Source organism: Halichondria panicea, chromosome 11, assembly GCF_963675165.1.
Source record: "Halichondria panicea chromosome 11, odHalPani1.1, whole genome shotgun sequence".
Classification (NCBI taxonomy): domain Eukaryota; kingdom Metazoa; phylum Porifera; class Demospongiae; order Suberitida; family Halichondriidae; genus Halichondria; species Halichondria panicea.
Window position 1 is genome coordinate 6,230,558 of NC_087387.1, and position 15,964 is coordinate 6,246,521.

The window sequence follows — 15,964 nt, forward strand, 5'->3', positions numbered from 1 at the left end:
CAACACCACTGCAGCAGATGGTCGATCTTCTTGGTCATACTCCAGGCAAGCGAGGGTCAACTGGACTAGGGGGTGGGTCTCACCAAGAGCTGTTTTCATTGGAATGATGTAATGTTCACGGCGTTCGATTTCAGAGCGAGCAACCAGCCTTCGAGTAGCAGGGTCCCGATAATTAGCAGGCTTGAGACTTTTAGGGAAGGTTTGCGTCAGTGTGAAGAGAGATACCACACCAAAGGAGAAGATGTCTATGGCAGTGTTGTATCGTGTGACCCCTTCCTCTTGAGCTGCCTCTGGTGGCATGTACACACCAGTGCCTGGCATTTGAGTCATCGAGGCAGCTAGCCGGCCAGGCTGAATGTTCACAATCCTAGAAACACCCAAGTCTGCTATCTTGGCATTGAGACCGTTATCGACTAGAATGTTCTTGGCAGACAGATCACGATGGGCAATGGGTGGAGTGCGGCTGTGCAGATAGACCACCCCTCGGCCAGTCCCCGTCAGAAGGTGCACTTTGAGGTCAATAGGAATGTTGGGGCTGGTTTCCAGAAGGTTGTCGAGGCTGGTTTGTAGCTTCTCCATCAGTAGGACGGGGAGTTGGGCTCCAGGGAGATAGCACACCCCCAGGAACTGTACTATGTGAGGGTGACGGAGCTGGCTCATCAGCTTACACTCCTCCACGAAATCATTCACCCATTTCTCAACCTGTGGGAGAATTCAGCCAGTTAATTCTACTAATTAGTCTATGTGCTGACTAGAAAAATAAGCAGTGGAGCTAGAAATAGATCTACCTGCTGTGGAGAGCCCAGGTTGACAAGCTGTTGGTGCAGTTTCTTGGCAGCTACAGTTGCCCCAGGTATCTCCACCTCCTCCACACTGCCATAAGCACCTGCTCCTATTACGCGTCCAGTCAACTCAACAGTAGCGACTATGAATTGCTCCAACTCGGGAGCTGTGATTCTGTTAGCCATCTTGTAGGTGAGGGGGAGTACCTTGTTGCAATTGGGAGTGTCTTGTAACTTACTACGCATGTGCAAGGATTGACACCACACCCATTATCCATTTGCAATTGTACCTAATATGTCTACAGGATAGTCTATCATGCTCATTAGAACTTGATGCTAAGGATTGCTTGAATGCACTGGACGTAATTATTAAAGCATGGTGTTCTCAAATCTTCCTTTAATTTGATTTTCTGGTTGAGTCAAGAACTATTGATATAATTATTTTTGCACCTCTAATGCTCGAATTTCTTTTTAATCTCCCTTTGATGGCATCCTTTTTCTTCTGTACGCAACACATGCGCTTTTCTTTCTGGTTGGTTAATGGGTTTCAATTTCACCCACTGACAGATTGTCACGGTATATGTGTATGGTATAGTAAGCCTTTATCATTGGGGCGCTCCGATCGTTGGTAGGGATATGCTTGCATGCCTTCCAATATGGGGACAATTATTTTAAGAAACTGGCCTGGTACGTTACCACAAAACTAAAACTATAAACGTAGCATAACCATTACGTAATTAACACACTGTACACATCGACAGTTTAATATGTTGTAACTATAATTATGCCTGTATACCTCTGATTCAGCACATTCTAAGCATTCCTCACTCACTCTCATATCTTTTTCATCTCTAGTATTGCAGCATCATCATGCACTGCCTACCTCATGATAATTATCGTCCTGCTTAATATCCATACCTACATCTATAATTATTGTATAGCTGTAGACTATAATAATTATATACATAACTGGACTTGACTATAATTATAATGAAGATCGTTTGTGTATCATTACTGTGTTGGATCCTGGTATAGAATATACCTTATATTAAGCGGTGTTTCAACAAATGTTCAGGGTTTCCGTTTACGAATCACTGCTCTCGGAAAGTCAACAAGTTCTAGTCAATTAAAGTAACCTCAGAATTGTAAACTTGGGTATATAATTATATAGGTATTAATTGATACATGCTTGTCTAAGAACAGCACTGAACATTTTCAGGGTCAAGTTCCGCACTGCATGCTCTCGGAAAGTCTGAAAAGTTGCTCAGCATGTTCCCAGTCAATTAAATTAACCCGAGAAGAGTGTATCAATGTATTGGTTGATGCCTGCTGGTCTAAAACCAGCACTAAATATATTTTCTGGGTTTCCGTTTACGAAGCACTGCTCTCGGAAAGTCTGAAAAGTTGCTCAGCAATTTCTTGTCGATTAAAGTAACCTCAATCTTAATTGGGCATATCAACGTATTGGCTGATACCTGCTTGTCTAAGACCATGCAGCACTGACCATATTTTCAGGGTTTCCGTTTACGAATCACTGCTCTCGGAAAGTCTGAAAAGTTTCTCAGCTATAGTTCTTGCTCAGCAAGTTCCAATCGATTAAAGTAACCTCAGAATTTTAAACTTGAGTATAATTATATTAAATACTGGCTGATATCTGCATGCTGAATATATTATTTTTCAGGGTTCCCATTAACGAACCACAGCTCTCGAAAAGTGAAAAAAGTTGCTCAGCAAGTTCCAGTCGATTAAAGTAACCTCAGAATTGTAACTTGAGTATAATTGTATAAAATACTGGCTGATATCAGCATGCATGCATGTCTATAGACCAGCACTGAATATGTTATTTTTCAGGGTTCCCGTTAACGAACCACAGCTCTCGGAAAGTCAGAAAGTTGCTCAGCAATTAAGTTCCCAGTCGATTAAAGTAACCTCAGAAGAGTCATATTGGCTGATATCAGCATGCATGCATGTCTAGACCAGCACTGAATATATTGTTTTTCAGGGTTCCTGTTAACGAACCACAGCTCTCGGAAAGTCAGAAAAGTTGCTCAGCAAGTTCCAGTCGATTAAAGTAACCTCAGAATTGTAAACTTGAGTATATATATCAACATACTGGCTGATATCTGCATGCATGTCTATAGACCAGCACTGAATATGTTATTTTTCAGGGCTCCCATTAACGAACCACAGCTCTCGGAAAGTCAGAAAAGTTGCTCAGCAAGTTCCAGTCGATTAAAGTAACCTCAAAATTGTAAATTTGAGTATCACTGAATATATTCAGGGTTCCCGTTAACGAATCACTGCTCTCGGAAAGTCAGAAAAGTTTCTCAGCAAGTTCCAGTATACATAACTTATTGGCTGATACTTTTCTATAGACCAGGACTGAACATAATTATTCCAGTTCCCGTTCTCGAACCACTTTTCTGACTTTCTGAGAGCCATGATTCATGGCTCTCAGAAAGTCAGAAAAGTGGCTCGGCGTGTTAATTCAGTAGAGCCAAATAACCTCAGGACACTAAATTGGGGAGTCAGTATAAGTAGGAGTTAGGTGACTGGCTGAATTAACACACCTTAAAATAATTATGATAATCATACTAAATCTAGCTCAGTGTACAGACATAATTACTGCAGACATGTGCAAGTAGCTAGCTCTATACTGCAGACAATGAAGAGTCTACTTACCTGACTCTTAAAACTAGGCTGGCCAGCTCTCTACTTACTAACATACTAGTAGAGTGAGGCAAGAGCATCTCATTACATCTACGCAAAGTCAAGGGTTAACCTTGGAATGCATTACCCTGCTACGCCCACTCATTTAACCTTCACTTCCGCTTTTTCCGATTTCTGGCTTTCTGGTCCTACATGCGCAAGGACTGAACACCCACACCCACACACCTCACAGAGCTCACAGGGAGTGCTCTCAGATCTAGAGCAGTGTAAGGTAGTGCCTGGTAGTGTGTGCACTGAACTCTGACTGAGGAGGTGGAGCCTATGATCTGGCCAGAGATGGTGAGACTCTAGACACAGTCTAGCATGCATGGCAGGGCCGTAAGAAGATTTTTTAGGTGGGGGGCAGAAAAAAGAAATTGACTCTCTCCTTACGACGCAGGGGGTGGGTCCGGGAGGAGGAAATTCCCCCTCCCGTCCTGCCGGAGGCGAAATTTTTACATTTTGTATGTTCTCAGAGATAAACAGGAGAAAGATACATACATAAATGAAATAATCTGCATGTTAGAGCTATAGCAAATAGTTTATTCGATGTGTGTTAGTGGAAGCAAAGTCACGAGCAACTGCTTGAAAGTCAAGCGCATCAGTGTGTATATAAAGTAAGAATTAATAGACGCTGCAGGGGATTCATCGAGCTTCGTAAGAAGAAGGTCTTAGTTCGCCTATACCTTCTTCATCATGGGCAAGGCTGAGGTGAGGTATATACTGAATATTGTGCCATAGTGAGCTCTAGCTATATAAATATCAGCTGCATGTGGATCAACTTACTTTAGTTACTGTACAGTGCTGTTGCAACAAACCACATGCATTAAACTAATGTGGTTAGATTAAAAGCATCAGGACTGTGATCTGCTGGATTCTGCAGAGGAGCCCCACCCCATTTCACTGTCTGAAAACCATGGGGGCAGAGCCCCCCTGGTTTTCAGAGTGGGAAATGCCTCCCCAGCCCCCCTGGTTCTTACGGCCCTGGCATGTGAGTTAGCTTGAGGCTTTTATTATTAGTTCCAAAGTGAAAAACACTAATTTTATGGTCCATTTCATATCGGTGGCACCCGGCCTTCTTGAGTTGCCAGGTCAATAGTGCCAGTGTCTAAGTACTTTCGGTAAAATAGCTGTGAGCTGGCTAAGGCTATATAGAGTCACTTTTAATTTGTTTTATTGTCTAAGCTTTTCATCGCTAAATGCGAATTTTCAGGACAAAAATAATAAAAACAATTGTGACTTTATAGACAAATGAACACCTGACATGTGATACCCAGACATCAAACCAGACATCAAACCAGACAACCAAACAGGTTATATTTTACTATAGGGCTACCTAGTCAACATTGACTAGGTAGCCCTAAAATTTCGACAGACAAGTTTGGAAATAGAGGACACACATATAGACATTAAAGTTATCCCCTAAGTTCGACTCAAATATATTCTTCAAGTTTACACCATCAAAAAGTGGATTTCTGTATGTCTTAAAAAAGACCGTGGGGTTTGCTGCCTTTTCCTTTTTATTTTATATTTAATGAGTTGACTTCTTGAGTCGTAGCTGACTTCCTCAAAAATCGTCTTCAAAAACCAGATAGGATATTCTCTATTTCTAAGTCGGTTATAGAACAGATTTCTAATCCTTAGAAAATCACATCTTCTTGTGGATAAACGAACGTATCTTAACAGTTCGCCTCTAATGAAGCTCCTTTTAGCATGAGAAGGATGATAGGAGTTAAACGGGATGTAGAGATAACGGTTGAGCGGTTTTTGATAGGGTAACATTATTAGGTAGCCACCGTATGGGTCTATGCAAATCTCCAAGTCCAAAAAAACAACCCGATCTTGCGAAATGATTGTTTTAAGTTTAATTGATTCCGCTAGATGGTTCAAGGTTCAAATCATTAATGAAGACCATTAAGTCGATGTAGCTGCCTCCCCAGATAAAAAAATGTCATCAATGAATCTCCTGTAAAACAGTAGTCCATTTGTATGTAACACAGTCTCTTCTAATCTAGCCATATAGATAACAGCAGCAGACACAGCCGTCGGTGTTCCCATAGCCAGACCCCATATTTGATGAAATAAAACTCCATTAGCTTCAAAATAATTGTTAGTGAGAACCAGTCTTGAGAGTTCGATAATGAGAGCAGTCAGTGGTATCTCATGGGCTCTGCAGAATAAATCTATAGCAACAAGGCAATCTTTCAAAGGAATGTTAGTATACAACGATGTGACATCAGCAGTGATCAGAAAAATTTCCTTATTAAACTTACAGCCTCGGAGCTCGTTAATTAGCTGTTTTGAGTCTTTTAAATAGGACGGTATTGATGGTAACATTGGACTTAAACAATGATCTACAAACCTCGAAGCTGGGGTAGTGATGTACGTAGTGGATGCCACAATAGGTCGACCCACCATCGGATCTTTATGCACTTTATAGGTAGTATCTTAAACTTAGCTGGTGAGACATTACTGGCCTGACTTAATAAAAACTTGGCCATTCTATCTCCTAGAGGTCTACCATACCTCTGAATAATAACACTCAACTTGTTACAAATAGTAGCATAAGGGACATTCTACCGCATCGTAGAATTTCTTATCGCTGAGCAGGCGACTCAGCTCCTCTTCATACCAACGACTGGTAACAATCGTTGGGCCTAGATTTTTATCAGATGGTAAGATAAATATGTTTTTATTAGCAAATAGTTTTCTCAGAGTAGCAAACTCGTGGGTAGATAAATTAGGCTTGTGTTTAATCTCTTGTGGTGAAATAGCACATAGTTCATGTCGTATGGCAAGTAGAGGTATTTCGATATATGGTAGACAAATCGGTGGAGTCCAATCTGATCTTACAAGGTGATAGGCATATGCATAGTGTTCAAACTGACCACTGACCCATATCACGAAAAAATGTTTGATCCTAATTGATCTAGAAAACTCTTCTAATTGCTTTTTACGTGAATGCACAGAAATAGGTAACGGTGAAGGCCTGAAATTTAAACCTAATGATAGTAAGTAACTTTCTGAAAGGCTTAAATTGTAATTAGTAAAGTTATGTACTCTAGGACAGAAAAATTTTAAACAAAATTGTGATACAGTAAGACAGAGATTTTTATTAAATAAACGAATGTAACCCACCACCCTTTTATTAGAAGGAGTTACTGCTTTCCTCTTCCTCTTCCTCTCCCTCTTCTTGCTTTGAAGGGGGTGGATTTGAAGGGGGTGGGTCTTGCGTTTTTTGTCTCATCAAACTTTACTTTATTCACTTTCTTTAGTATACCTTTACTAGGTGAGCGACTGTTTCTTCTCGAATTAGCACTCAAATTGCTAGATCTCGAACTTCTAGATGAACTTCTAGACAATCTAGAAGATCTCGAGGATCTATCCGGAAAGATGGTAGGCTTCATTGATCTCTTCAGCTTTGCTTTAGACCTAGATCTATCTTTATTGATGAGGCCTAACTGTTTGAGTCTCTGATCAATTACATCCTCCACTCTCATTTCGGGGGCAGTATCCATAGCTGATTGTTTAAGTAGTTGTCGTTTCTTCTTATCAGCTTCGTTTGTAGCTTTCAAAAACGCGTTTTCTCTTGTCAGAGTAAGTTGGCTATGATAAAAGCTTAAGTTCATCCTATATCGTGCTTCAATCATGGAGCGGGAGAACTCATCTCCTTCTGACAATGCATTAATCTGAGCAGTTTTAGTCACTTCAAAGACTGAGAGAATGTTCTTCTCTATGTCGAGTTTCTTTGATTGTGTTTCCACTATTTTCCTGGTAGTCTCTCTTGTTCGATGTTGGAGTAAAGAAGCTTGAGCATTCTGTAGAATTGCGTCCAAAGTTCCTTGGCCATCTTCAAACAGAGCTTTTTTCTTAGGTAGCAAAATATCCTTAGGGACAGTTCCTTTCGATCTATGCTCCTCCAACAGTTTTGATTTCTGGTGCAGTTTGTCAAGATGCGATTCTTGATACACAATATTTCTGCAGGCAGATATCACTTGTTTCCTCATCTCCAGACCAACATGAGCAAAATTAGGGTGAGATTCCGTTTCAGTACGTTGTCTCTTGACCCTAGTTGCTTCACCAGATGGTTGTAGTTTCAGGAACATTAAAGAGTCCAGGAATGAATGGGCTATTGCCATAAGCCATTGTAGCGCGTCTTCAGCAAAATATAACTCAGTACTTTCGGTAAAATAGCTGTGAGCTGGCTAAGGCTATATAGAGTCACTTTCAAATAATTATTGTTTTATTGTCTAAGCTTTTCATCGCTATAAATGCGAATCTTCAGGACAAAAATAATAAAAACAATTGTGACTTTATAGACAAATGAACACCTGACATGTGATACCCAGACATCAAACCAGACATCAAACCAGACAACCAAACAGGTTATACAAGTATTTTACTATAGGGCTACCTAGTCAACGTGACTCTATAATTATAGCCTTAGCCAGCTCACAGCTATTTTACCGAAAGTGCCAGGTCAATAGTGCCAGTGTCTAAGGCCTTCCATGGTGTGGGTGGTACACAGCAAAAACACTTATGTTATATATGAGATGCATCATCGTATTTTAGTGTTAAAATAACAGACATTTCTACATGAAATTTCAAAAGATGCATTTCATTTGACATGTTTTATGTGTATATAATTATAGTAAATGAGCCTCTGATGCACATTGGCTATGGAGTGAATGGTGGTCTGGATTCCTCAGCACACACATTATACCAGGCTATGTGTGTAATTCTAATTACAACTTCGTATACATTTGCAACTTGTTAGATCTTCACTATTTTCGTTGGTGGAAGTACTGCATGCGGTTCTTAATAATTATTAACTGACATCTTATTTGGAATCCTCATTAAGATAAATGTACCACATAAAATATATAGCTCGGTCTTCCTCAGACTACAATGGAAAAACCCTTATTATAGTGTTGTCAATAGAACTACAGATATGCTACAGTAAGAATACTCAATCAAAAGTAAAGTGAGCTAATTTGATAAACAATCGAGTATTACTCTTTCTTAATTATTATTGATCAGAGTCACAAAAAGGATAATCGTCTATCATGCAGAAACTGATCTAACTACTTTAATCGATGACATCATCAGTTTTGCACGGACTGAAAAAATGATTATCAAAAACAGTTTAGCAGTTTGTGGATTTCCCAAAGATGCATGCATGAGCAAACTATAGCCTCCTTTGCAGGCCCTCCTTTTCTGATCTTTGTCACATTAAGAAGAGGAAAATTGAAGGAACGAAGAAAGAAAGAAGGAAGCGACAAAGAAAAAGGAGATTAACAGTATGTTTCCAATGCATGATCAGTGCTGGGAAGTGGTTCGGCTGTGATCCAGTTGTTACTGGTGGTGTCCAGCATAATCTATTCTGCTGCCGATGATGGATTTGGCAATTATGCTCTCAATAGCATTACTGGTGCATTTGATGGATTGGCTCCAAACTGTGAAGGTGAGTGTGTACATACAGATTACAGGGACAAGGCAAACCTTGCATTCCTTTAACGAGCTCCATGCACACACACACACACACACACACACACACACACAGTTGTAGAGTCCTCATCTTCATCATGCACTGATCTTCAATGCTGTCATACCTATATTGTGAGTGTGTTGGCTGTTGTACCATGTTATAGCCACCACATGAGTTTTATGACAATTGAACACATGCACTTTTGCAAAACTGATATCACTGTTACTCTTATTAAGTCATTAAGTAGCTATAGAGGTACGATACGATTTTGATTGTGATCATAAACTATATCGATGAGCTCACCATTATCTTATTATTAGTTTTTCGATAGTGAATATTTTACTGCTATAATTATAGTCTAGTCTACATCCACTGATAACACTGATAAGGGGTCAGAGTTCTGAGGAAGAGTGAGCTATATGTTATATGGATTCCAAATGAGATCTGTAATGTTACTGAGTATAATCAGGTATAATATAAAGCAGAGAAACGAATATAAAGAGTGGCTCCACCAACGAATCAACTCTCAGACCTATTAGGTCAATAGCGTAGTAATGTTGAGCAGGAGCCCAAACCAAGTGCATTACGTAACCGAGAGACCATCCATATATGCATGGGTATGGATTTCTCAAAGCTATAGTATATATATTATATTGACGTAAAGGTATGTGAGCCATTTGTGGGTGTGGTCTGGTAATTAGCTAGTCACGTACTATAATGAGCTCGTTGATAGACAATTTAGTCACAAAAATGATATAATTTGTCCATGCAGAAATAACTGCGCTACTTAATCGATGCACAGACTCATAGTTATAATTATATAATCTATAATTATTATTATTATAGTTAAATCAATTTAGCAATTCCGGATCCAGTTTATTGGTTTTTTATCTTCAACAGATGAGTAATCACTTTACTGTATCCATAAACAGTACAACTAGAGCTAGTACAGCCAACACACTCACAACAGGTAGGACAACATTGAGGATCAGTGATGAAGATGAGGACTCTACAACTGTGTGTGTGTGTGTGTGTGTGTGCATGTGTGTGCGTGTGTGTGTGTGTGTGTAAGGTAGTGCCTGGTAGTGTGTGCACTGAACTCTGACTGAGGAAGGGAAAACGTACCTTTCTAACGGTCATTCCACAAAAGTTTATACCACTGGATCCACGAATATTTTACCCACAAATGAAGCGACCTTGATTATACACTGTAAAAAATGAAGTGCAGTGGGCACACTAAAATAATTGCATATTATAGTATGAATAATCGTACGCGTGCTCTATTAATATGCGTACATGTACGTGTGCTCACCGCCACTTCATTGTTTACAGTGTACCATTTATACCTGCAGTGCAAGCAAAGTGAGGTAACAGAGATTGCGAGAATCATTATAATTATCTCCTGGCATAATTTATGCTATAATTATTATTATTATGATTATAGCTATTTAATATAGTACATGTCGCCGTTATAAAGTTTGTGATGCCAGGTTATTTGCATGTGTGACTCGTCTTAATTAATTACAGAGTGGTGCTGGAATGCAGTGGCACCACAGCGATACAGAGTGGTGCATGCTGGCATGCAGTGGCACCACAGCGATACAGAGTGGTGGTGGAATGCAGTGGCACCACAGCGATACAGAGTGGTGGTGGCATGCAGTGGCACCACAGCGATACAGAGTGGTGCATGCTGGCATGCAGTGGCACCACACCGATACAGAGTGGTGCTGGCATGCAGTGGCACCACAGCGATACAGAGTGGTGCATGCTGGCATGCAGTGGCACCACAGCGATACAGAGTGGTGCATGCTGGAATGCAGTGGCACCACAGCGATACAGAGTGGTGCTGGAATGCAGTGGCACCACAGCGATACAGAGTAGTGCATACTGGCATGCAGTGGCACCACAGCGATACAGAGTGGTGCATGCTGGAATGCAGTGGCACCACAGCGATACAGAGTGGTGCATGCTGGCATGCAGTGGCACCACAGCGATACAGAGTGGTGCTGGAATGCAGGCTGAAAACTATCCTAAACAACACAGGCACAACAAACAGCACCATGCATGCATGCACCACATATTGAAATCACTGTAAGTTGAAACAGTAACTGATATTCTTAAGAAACTATAGATATCCAATTAGCAGTAAATTAGGTTTGTTTTCATCCCTCATTCCAAACAGCACCATGGATGTACCCTGCTCTGTGAACGTGCATGCACACTGGTAATTGATACTCAGAGAATCAATGTAACTGAGACTATTAACAGGAAATTGTAAATTGAGTTTGTTTCATCCTAATTACAAACAGCACCATAGCAACATGTAAGCCACTGCATGTTGATTGATACTTCTGAGGTCTACGTTGTTCATAGTTTAAACTGCATGAGGAGAATAATACAGTTATTTTGGAGCATCGTTTTAATACTCGCCAGCTGGGAGGGAGACCTGTGAGAAAATATCATTGAATATAATAATTATATAATATAGCGGGTATAATTTTCGTTGCAAATTTTCAGTTCTTACAGCTCAGGCGTTGAACCTATTGTGGTATTAAATTTCATATGATGCTCTACAATACAAAATGATTATACGAAAATTTCCACGATACGAAAATAACTCGCTATATACGGTGGTACGGTGTAGCACACACAAATCTACTTAATACAGGCTCAATTATTGAGCTACTTGCAATTGTGCAGCAGTATAGTCTATAAGTGCATTGATAAGTGGTTAATGGTTGGAGTGTGAGGAGCAGAGTGAAATAAATAAGGGGTGGAGCTGCAAACATCAGCTCTGCCCTCAGTAAAACTTATTTAGGTTGCAACCCCACCCCTAGATCCGCCCCTGTCAAATGTAGACATTTGTTGTATTTATTTGTACAATCTGTCAAGACAGTGTCATTAATTAATATCAAGCTCTGGTCTGCTATATAGTTTCTTGGAGACTGGCCTCTTCATTGGAGGTATGACTGCATGCATGCATGCTATAGTGCAAATGCATGGATAGAATATTATTATCGTTATATATATAGTGCCTGTATGCATGCAGCAGTCATGGATGATAATCTAGCTTATTAATGTTATGTATATTAACTATTATAGTACCGGAACATACATGTTTGGGGTGAGCGTGCACAATTTTAGAACTTCATATAATGTCATGCATGCAGATATAGGTGGGTTGGTAGATTATCAATATGCCTGTCGCTCTCGCAGTCTCACTCCTTCAGACTAGAGCCTTATTTTCTTGTGTGCTATTTATTGTTATCACTATAATAATTATAAAGACACTGTTTTGAAGGTGTCTGGTATTTAGAAGCCCAAAGGTACTGATTTAGTAATCCCGAGCATAATTATAGCGAGGGTATTAAACACTATTTACTACAAGTGTCCGAGGCTTCTAAATCACATAGACCGCCAAAACAGTGAGCCTTGCCTCGTCTCGAGGCTTGACATGCAATACAACAAGTTACTTTGCTTGACAACAGGATAGCTGCTGTATAATTATATGCTAATGTGTGAAAGTATTGTATATATTATATAATCATCTAAGTACCGTGACTAAGAACTCAGTCTGCACTATATCTTTGTAATAATGGGTATGAGAAAAAGCCAACGGTTTCTGGCTAGTTAAGGTTTGGAACTTTGTTACAACATCTATATAAATAGATTGGCTATCTTATGAAACGTTTGATATTGCTTAAATATCTACACATCCTCCGCAGTGCTCAAAATTGCTAGTTTTTAGTGCCGTTTCGGTTAGGGAGAGATTTGAAGAAGATCTTACGGCTAAAGTCCAAAAATTACACTGAGTCATAACTTTTGATGAGAAAATGTGTCCAGAAATATTTCAGAGATAATTGATGTCACAAAATTTTTTACGATAACCCCCATTTCACCCCACTATACAACAACTTTTGGGGAATACTTCGAATAATGTTGTAGCTTATTCGTTCACCTATATATATACACAATGGTATAAGCACAATTTCTTAGAAATGTTCCAATCTTGGCTCTGATACAACTATACTCACCTATATTGTGGTATTCTATATACTCTCTAGATTGGATGCACTGTAATCCTCTACACTATAGTAGCTGCATTGCAGTGGAATTCCTGACAACATTCAATTTGCTTTACACAATTATTGGTACTATATCCATGACTGCATGCCGGCAAAGGCATTATCAGTTATATAATTATGCATGCAGATTGCACTATAATATTGGTGTGTGCAGGGCACAAACATTTAATTACGATTGCATACTGCAGCTATAATATTGACTAACTGGGTGGAGGTGCTATATTGACCGTGACTGGAGTGACTGAACTTGTATCAGTTATCAACCAATTAAGGATTAAATGATCAATTAGATCATACTATGGGTCAAACACAGTCTCTTCGTAACACTGGGTAAGCATGACTGAGTATAGCTGTATACAAATATGCAAGTTCAGCATTAAAATGCCCTACCATCATGTCCATGAAGCATGACAAGATTGCAGAGGATTTTACCGATGTGTCAACATACGTTGCATGGTAGATTGTTGCACTGTCCAGAATGTAATCACTATAATTATACCACAGGATTGGAGAATGTCTAATTTTATTATGAGATGAGATTTTTATATCAATTGTTATCAAGGAACAAGCGTGCATTTATTACACTATCACGTGCCGTGAGACATCATAAAGGTCCTCGTAGTATAATAATTAACCTGAGCCTACGCCGCGGTTTACTGCTCACTCACAACTTCGCTACCATCTTTGGTGGTCGTGGTTTGGCGCTTATAATTATTATAGAGTGCTGCTTATAGAACGTGGAGTAGCTGTTTCCACGAGGCTATAGCTATCATATAAATTGTACATTTATATATTATATAGCCTATAAATTAAAGACCGCATTATAATAATTATTACCTAAGCGCCAGCTATAATAGTAGAGTATAATTGTTGTGGACTATTGGCGCTTCTATTAGAGTGGCACTGTAATTAAGAAAGACGGGGCTCACCTCACACAATGCTTTCAACTTACACTAGCTTGTAATTATTACCTCTAAAGGCTGCTTTTTATCATGTGCATGCATGCATGTCATGAACAGGTTTGTAACTAGTCTCAAAGAAAAGTACATTCAGAGAGAGTTTGGAGAAGATGAAGAATGGCCACCATCAGATAGAAGAGACAAACAAAGAAGACTTATCAAATTGCAATTAGTCGAGACTGATCAGATAGAGGGGTTTGGCCACAAGGGTCGTTCAAGTGGCATCGAGACTGATCAGATAGAGGGGTTTGGCCACAAGGGTCGTTCGAGTGGCAATGGCAAGCAACCTAAAGATGACAAAGAAACACGCAAATCAATACTCCACACTGACCTGTTCAAGACTAGCAGTGACAACAAACCAGTCAGGAAGATTGTTGTGAAAGGCAATGCTGGGATTGGTAAAACCACACTGTGTACCATGCTGACTGAGGCGTGGGCAAAAGGTAAGATCCTGAAACAATTTGACTGTGTTCTGTTGCTACCACTGAGAAATAGCAACGTGTCATCGGCCACAAGCCTCCCTGAGCTGATTAAACTTTTCCATCTGAGTGAGAAGGTCCGCAAACCTCCAACAAAAAGGATGGAGGATAGAGAAGGAGAAGGCGTCCTCATTATAGCTGATGGCTGGGACGAACTCAGTGAGGGTGCTCGAGCTAAGGACTCGTTTCTCTACAAACTTCTTCTTGGTTATGGTTGTTCCAAAGCCTCTGTTCTCCTCACATCCAGACATTCTGCAGCAGCACCTTTTCACAAACTGTCTTCAGTGGACACTTTCATCGAGGTGGTGGGTTTTGATGAAGAAGATATCAAACAGTACATAGTTGAGGAATTCAAGCAAGATCCAGAGAAAGCTTCTTCTCTTATGGAGCAGCTTAAAAGCAATCCACTCATTCAGAGTTTGTGCTCTGTGCCACTTAATTGTGCGATTGTTTGTGACCTGTGGTACGATTTACAGCAAACACTTCCAAGCACAATCACGAAACTATATGCTAGGATAACACTGTCTGTCGTGCTTCGTGACATCAAGAAGAAATGTCCACAACTCTGTGTAAACTCGCTTGACAATTTCAATTGTATTCCCAAGGAACTTCAAAACGATTTCTGGCTGGTTTGCAAATTTGCTTTTGAATTTTTGGCTAAAGATCAAATAGTCTTCTCAGACAGTGAAGTTTCATCGTTTTCTCAAGATGGGAACTTTAACAAGAAAGCATTTTTCTTCGGTTTATTGCAATCAGCACATTCACATTTCCCTAGCCAACAAAACTCATTGACAACAGGTTATGGCTTGTCGTTTCACTTCGCTCATTTGACCATTCAGGAGTTTTTAGCTGCCCTTCATATCGTCACTTTATCTCAGAAAGAGAAAACAAAGATTTGCAACACTTATGCTGGAAACGATCGGTTTAATATGGTTTGGAGATTTGTGTTCGGTCTTTAGTCTAAAGAAGAGAAATATAGTAATAAAGCTGTCTCTTTAGGTGATGTGTTAGTTGATCAGGTTTTATTTGCACTACGGGACAAAGATATTTTACTATACCACTGCTCGTTTGAATCTCAGGATAAAGTTGTACACTATAAAGTGGCCAACAGAATTTGTGCCAAGTTTAGTTCTTGGTATGGATCAATCAGAAGTCCCCAAACTGCTCACGACAGTGTAGCTCTTTTGCACACTTTTAACCATTATATCACATTGTTCGGTCAAGCTAAACTTTTCAGGGAGTCTTAATGAGGAACAGCTTCAGAAACTAGCTACTATCCTCATTGACAGAAAGTTGCAAGTAAAAGAATTAAGTCTCAATAACTGCAAGCTCACAAATGAATGTCTCACGACCTTCTTCAACAAGGCATCAGCTTCATTTCAGCATCTCGAGGAACTATCTCTAGATGGGAACCTTATCACAGGTATACCATTTTCACCCAGCAATAACACATTAACTAGGC

At 39.9% G+C, this 15,964-nt stretch overlaps 4 protein-coding genes across 4 annotated transcripts in view; 2 read left to right on the forward strand and 2 right to left on the reverse strand.

Moving 5' to 3' along the window:
- The window catches only part of LOC135344099 (probable serine/threonine-protein kinase drkD), a 2,800-nt gene extending 1,808 nt beyond the window's left edge, over positions 1 to 992 (reverse strand). The window contains exons 1-2 of the mRNA XM_064541195.1: positions 789 to 992; positions 1 to 702 (exon numbers count right to left, since the gene is read on the reverse strand). The exon at positions 1 to 702 is cut by the window's left edge and continues 453 nt beyond it. Of these exons, the coding sequence (XP_064397265.1) occupies positions 1 to 702; positions 789 to 968 (882 nt within the window). The 5' untranslated portion in view covers positions 969 to 992. The remainder of the gene's footprint in view (positions 703 to 788) is intronic.
- LOC135344131 (scavenger receptor cysteine-rich domain superfamily protein-like) overlaps positions 1 to 15,964 on the forward strand; it is a gene marked incomplete in the record, with an annotated part of 804,697 nt that overhangs the window by 257,003 nt on the left and 531,730 nt on the right.
- On the reverse strand, positions 6,650 to 7,630 carry LOC135344198 (uncharacterized). Its single transcript, XM_064541375.1, has one exon. It carries the CDS (start codon positions 7,628 to 7,630, stop codon positions 6,650 to 6,652), a length of 981 nt encoding a protein of 326 aa, XP_064397445.1.
- LOC135344142 (NACHT, LRR and PYD domains-containing protein 12-like) lies at positions 11,803 to 15,463 on the forward strand. Its single transcript, XM_064541262.1, has 3 exons — positions 11,803 to 11,942; positions 13,253 to 13,394; positions 14,084 to 15,463. Exons 2-3 carry the CDS (start codon positions 13,363 to 13,365, stop codon positions 15,459 to 15,461), a joined length of 1,410 nt encoding a protein of 469 aa, XP_064397332.1. The 5' UTR covers positions 11,803 to 11,942; positions 13,253 to 13,362; the 3' UTR covers positions 15,462 to 15,463.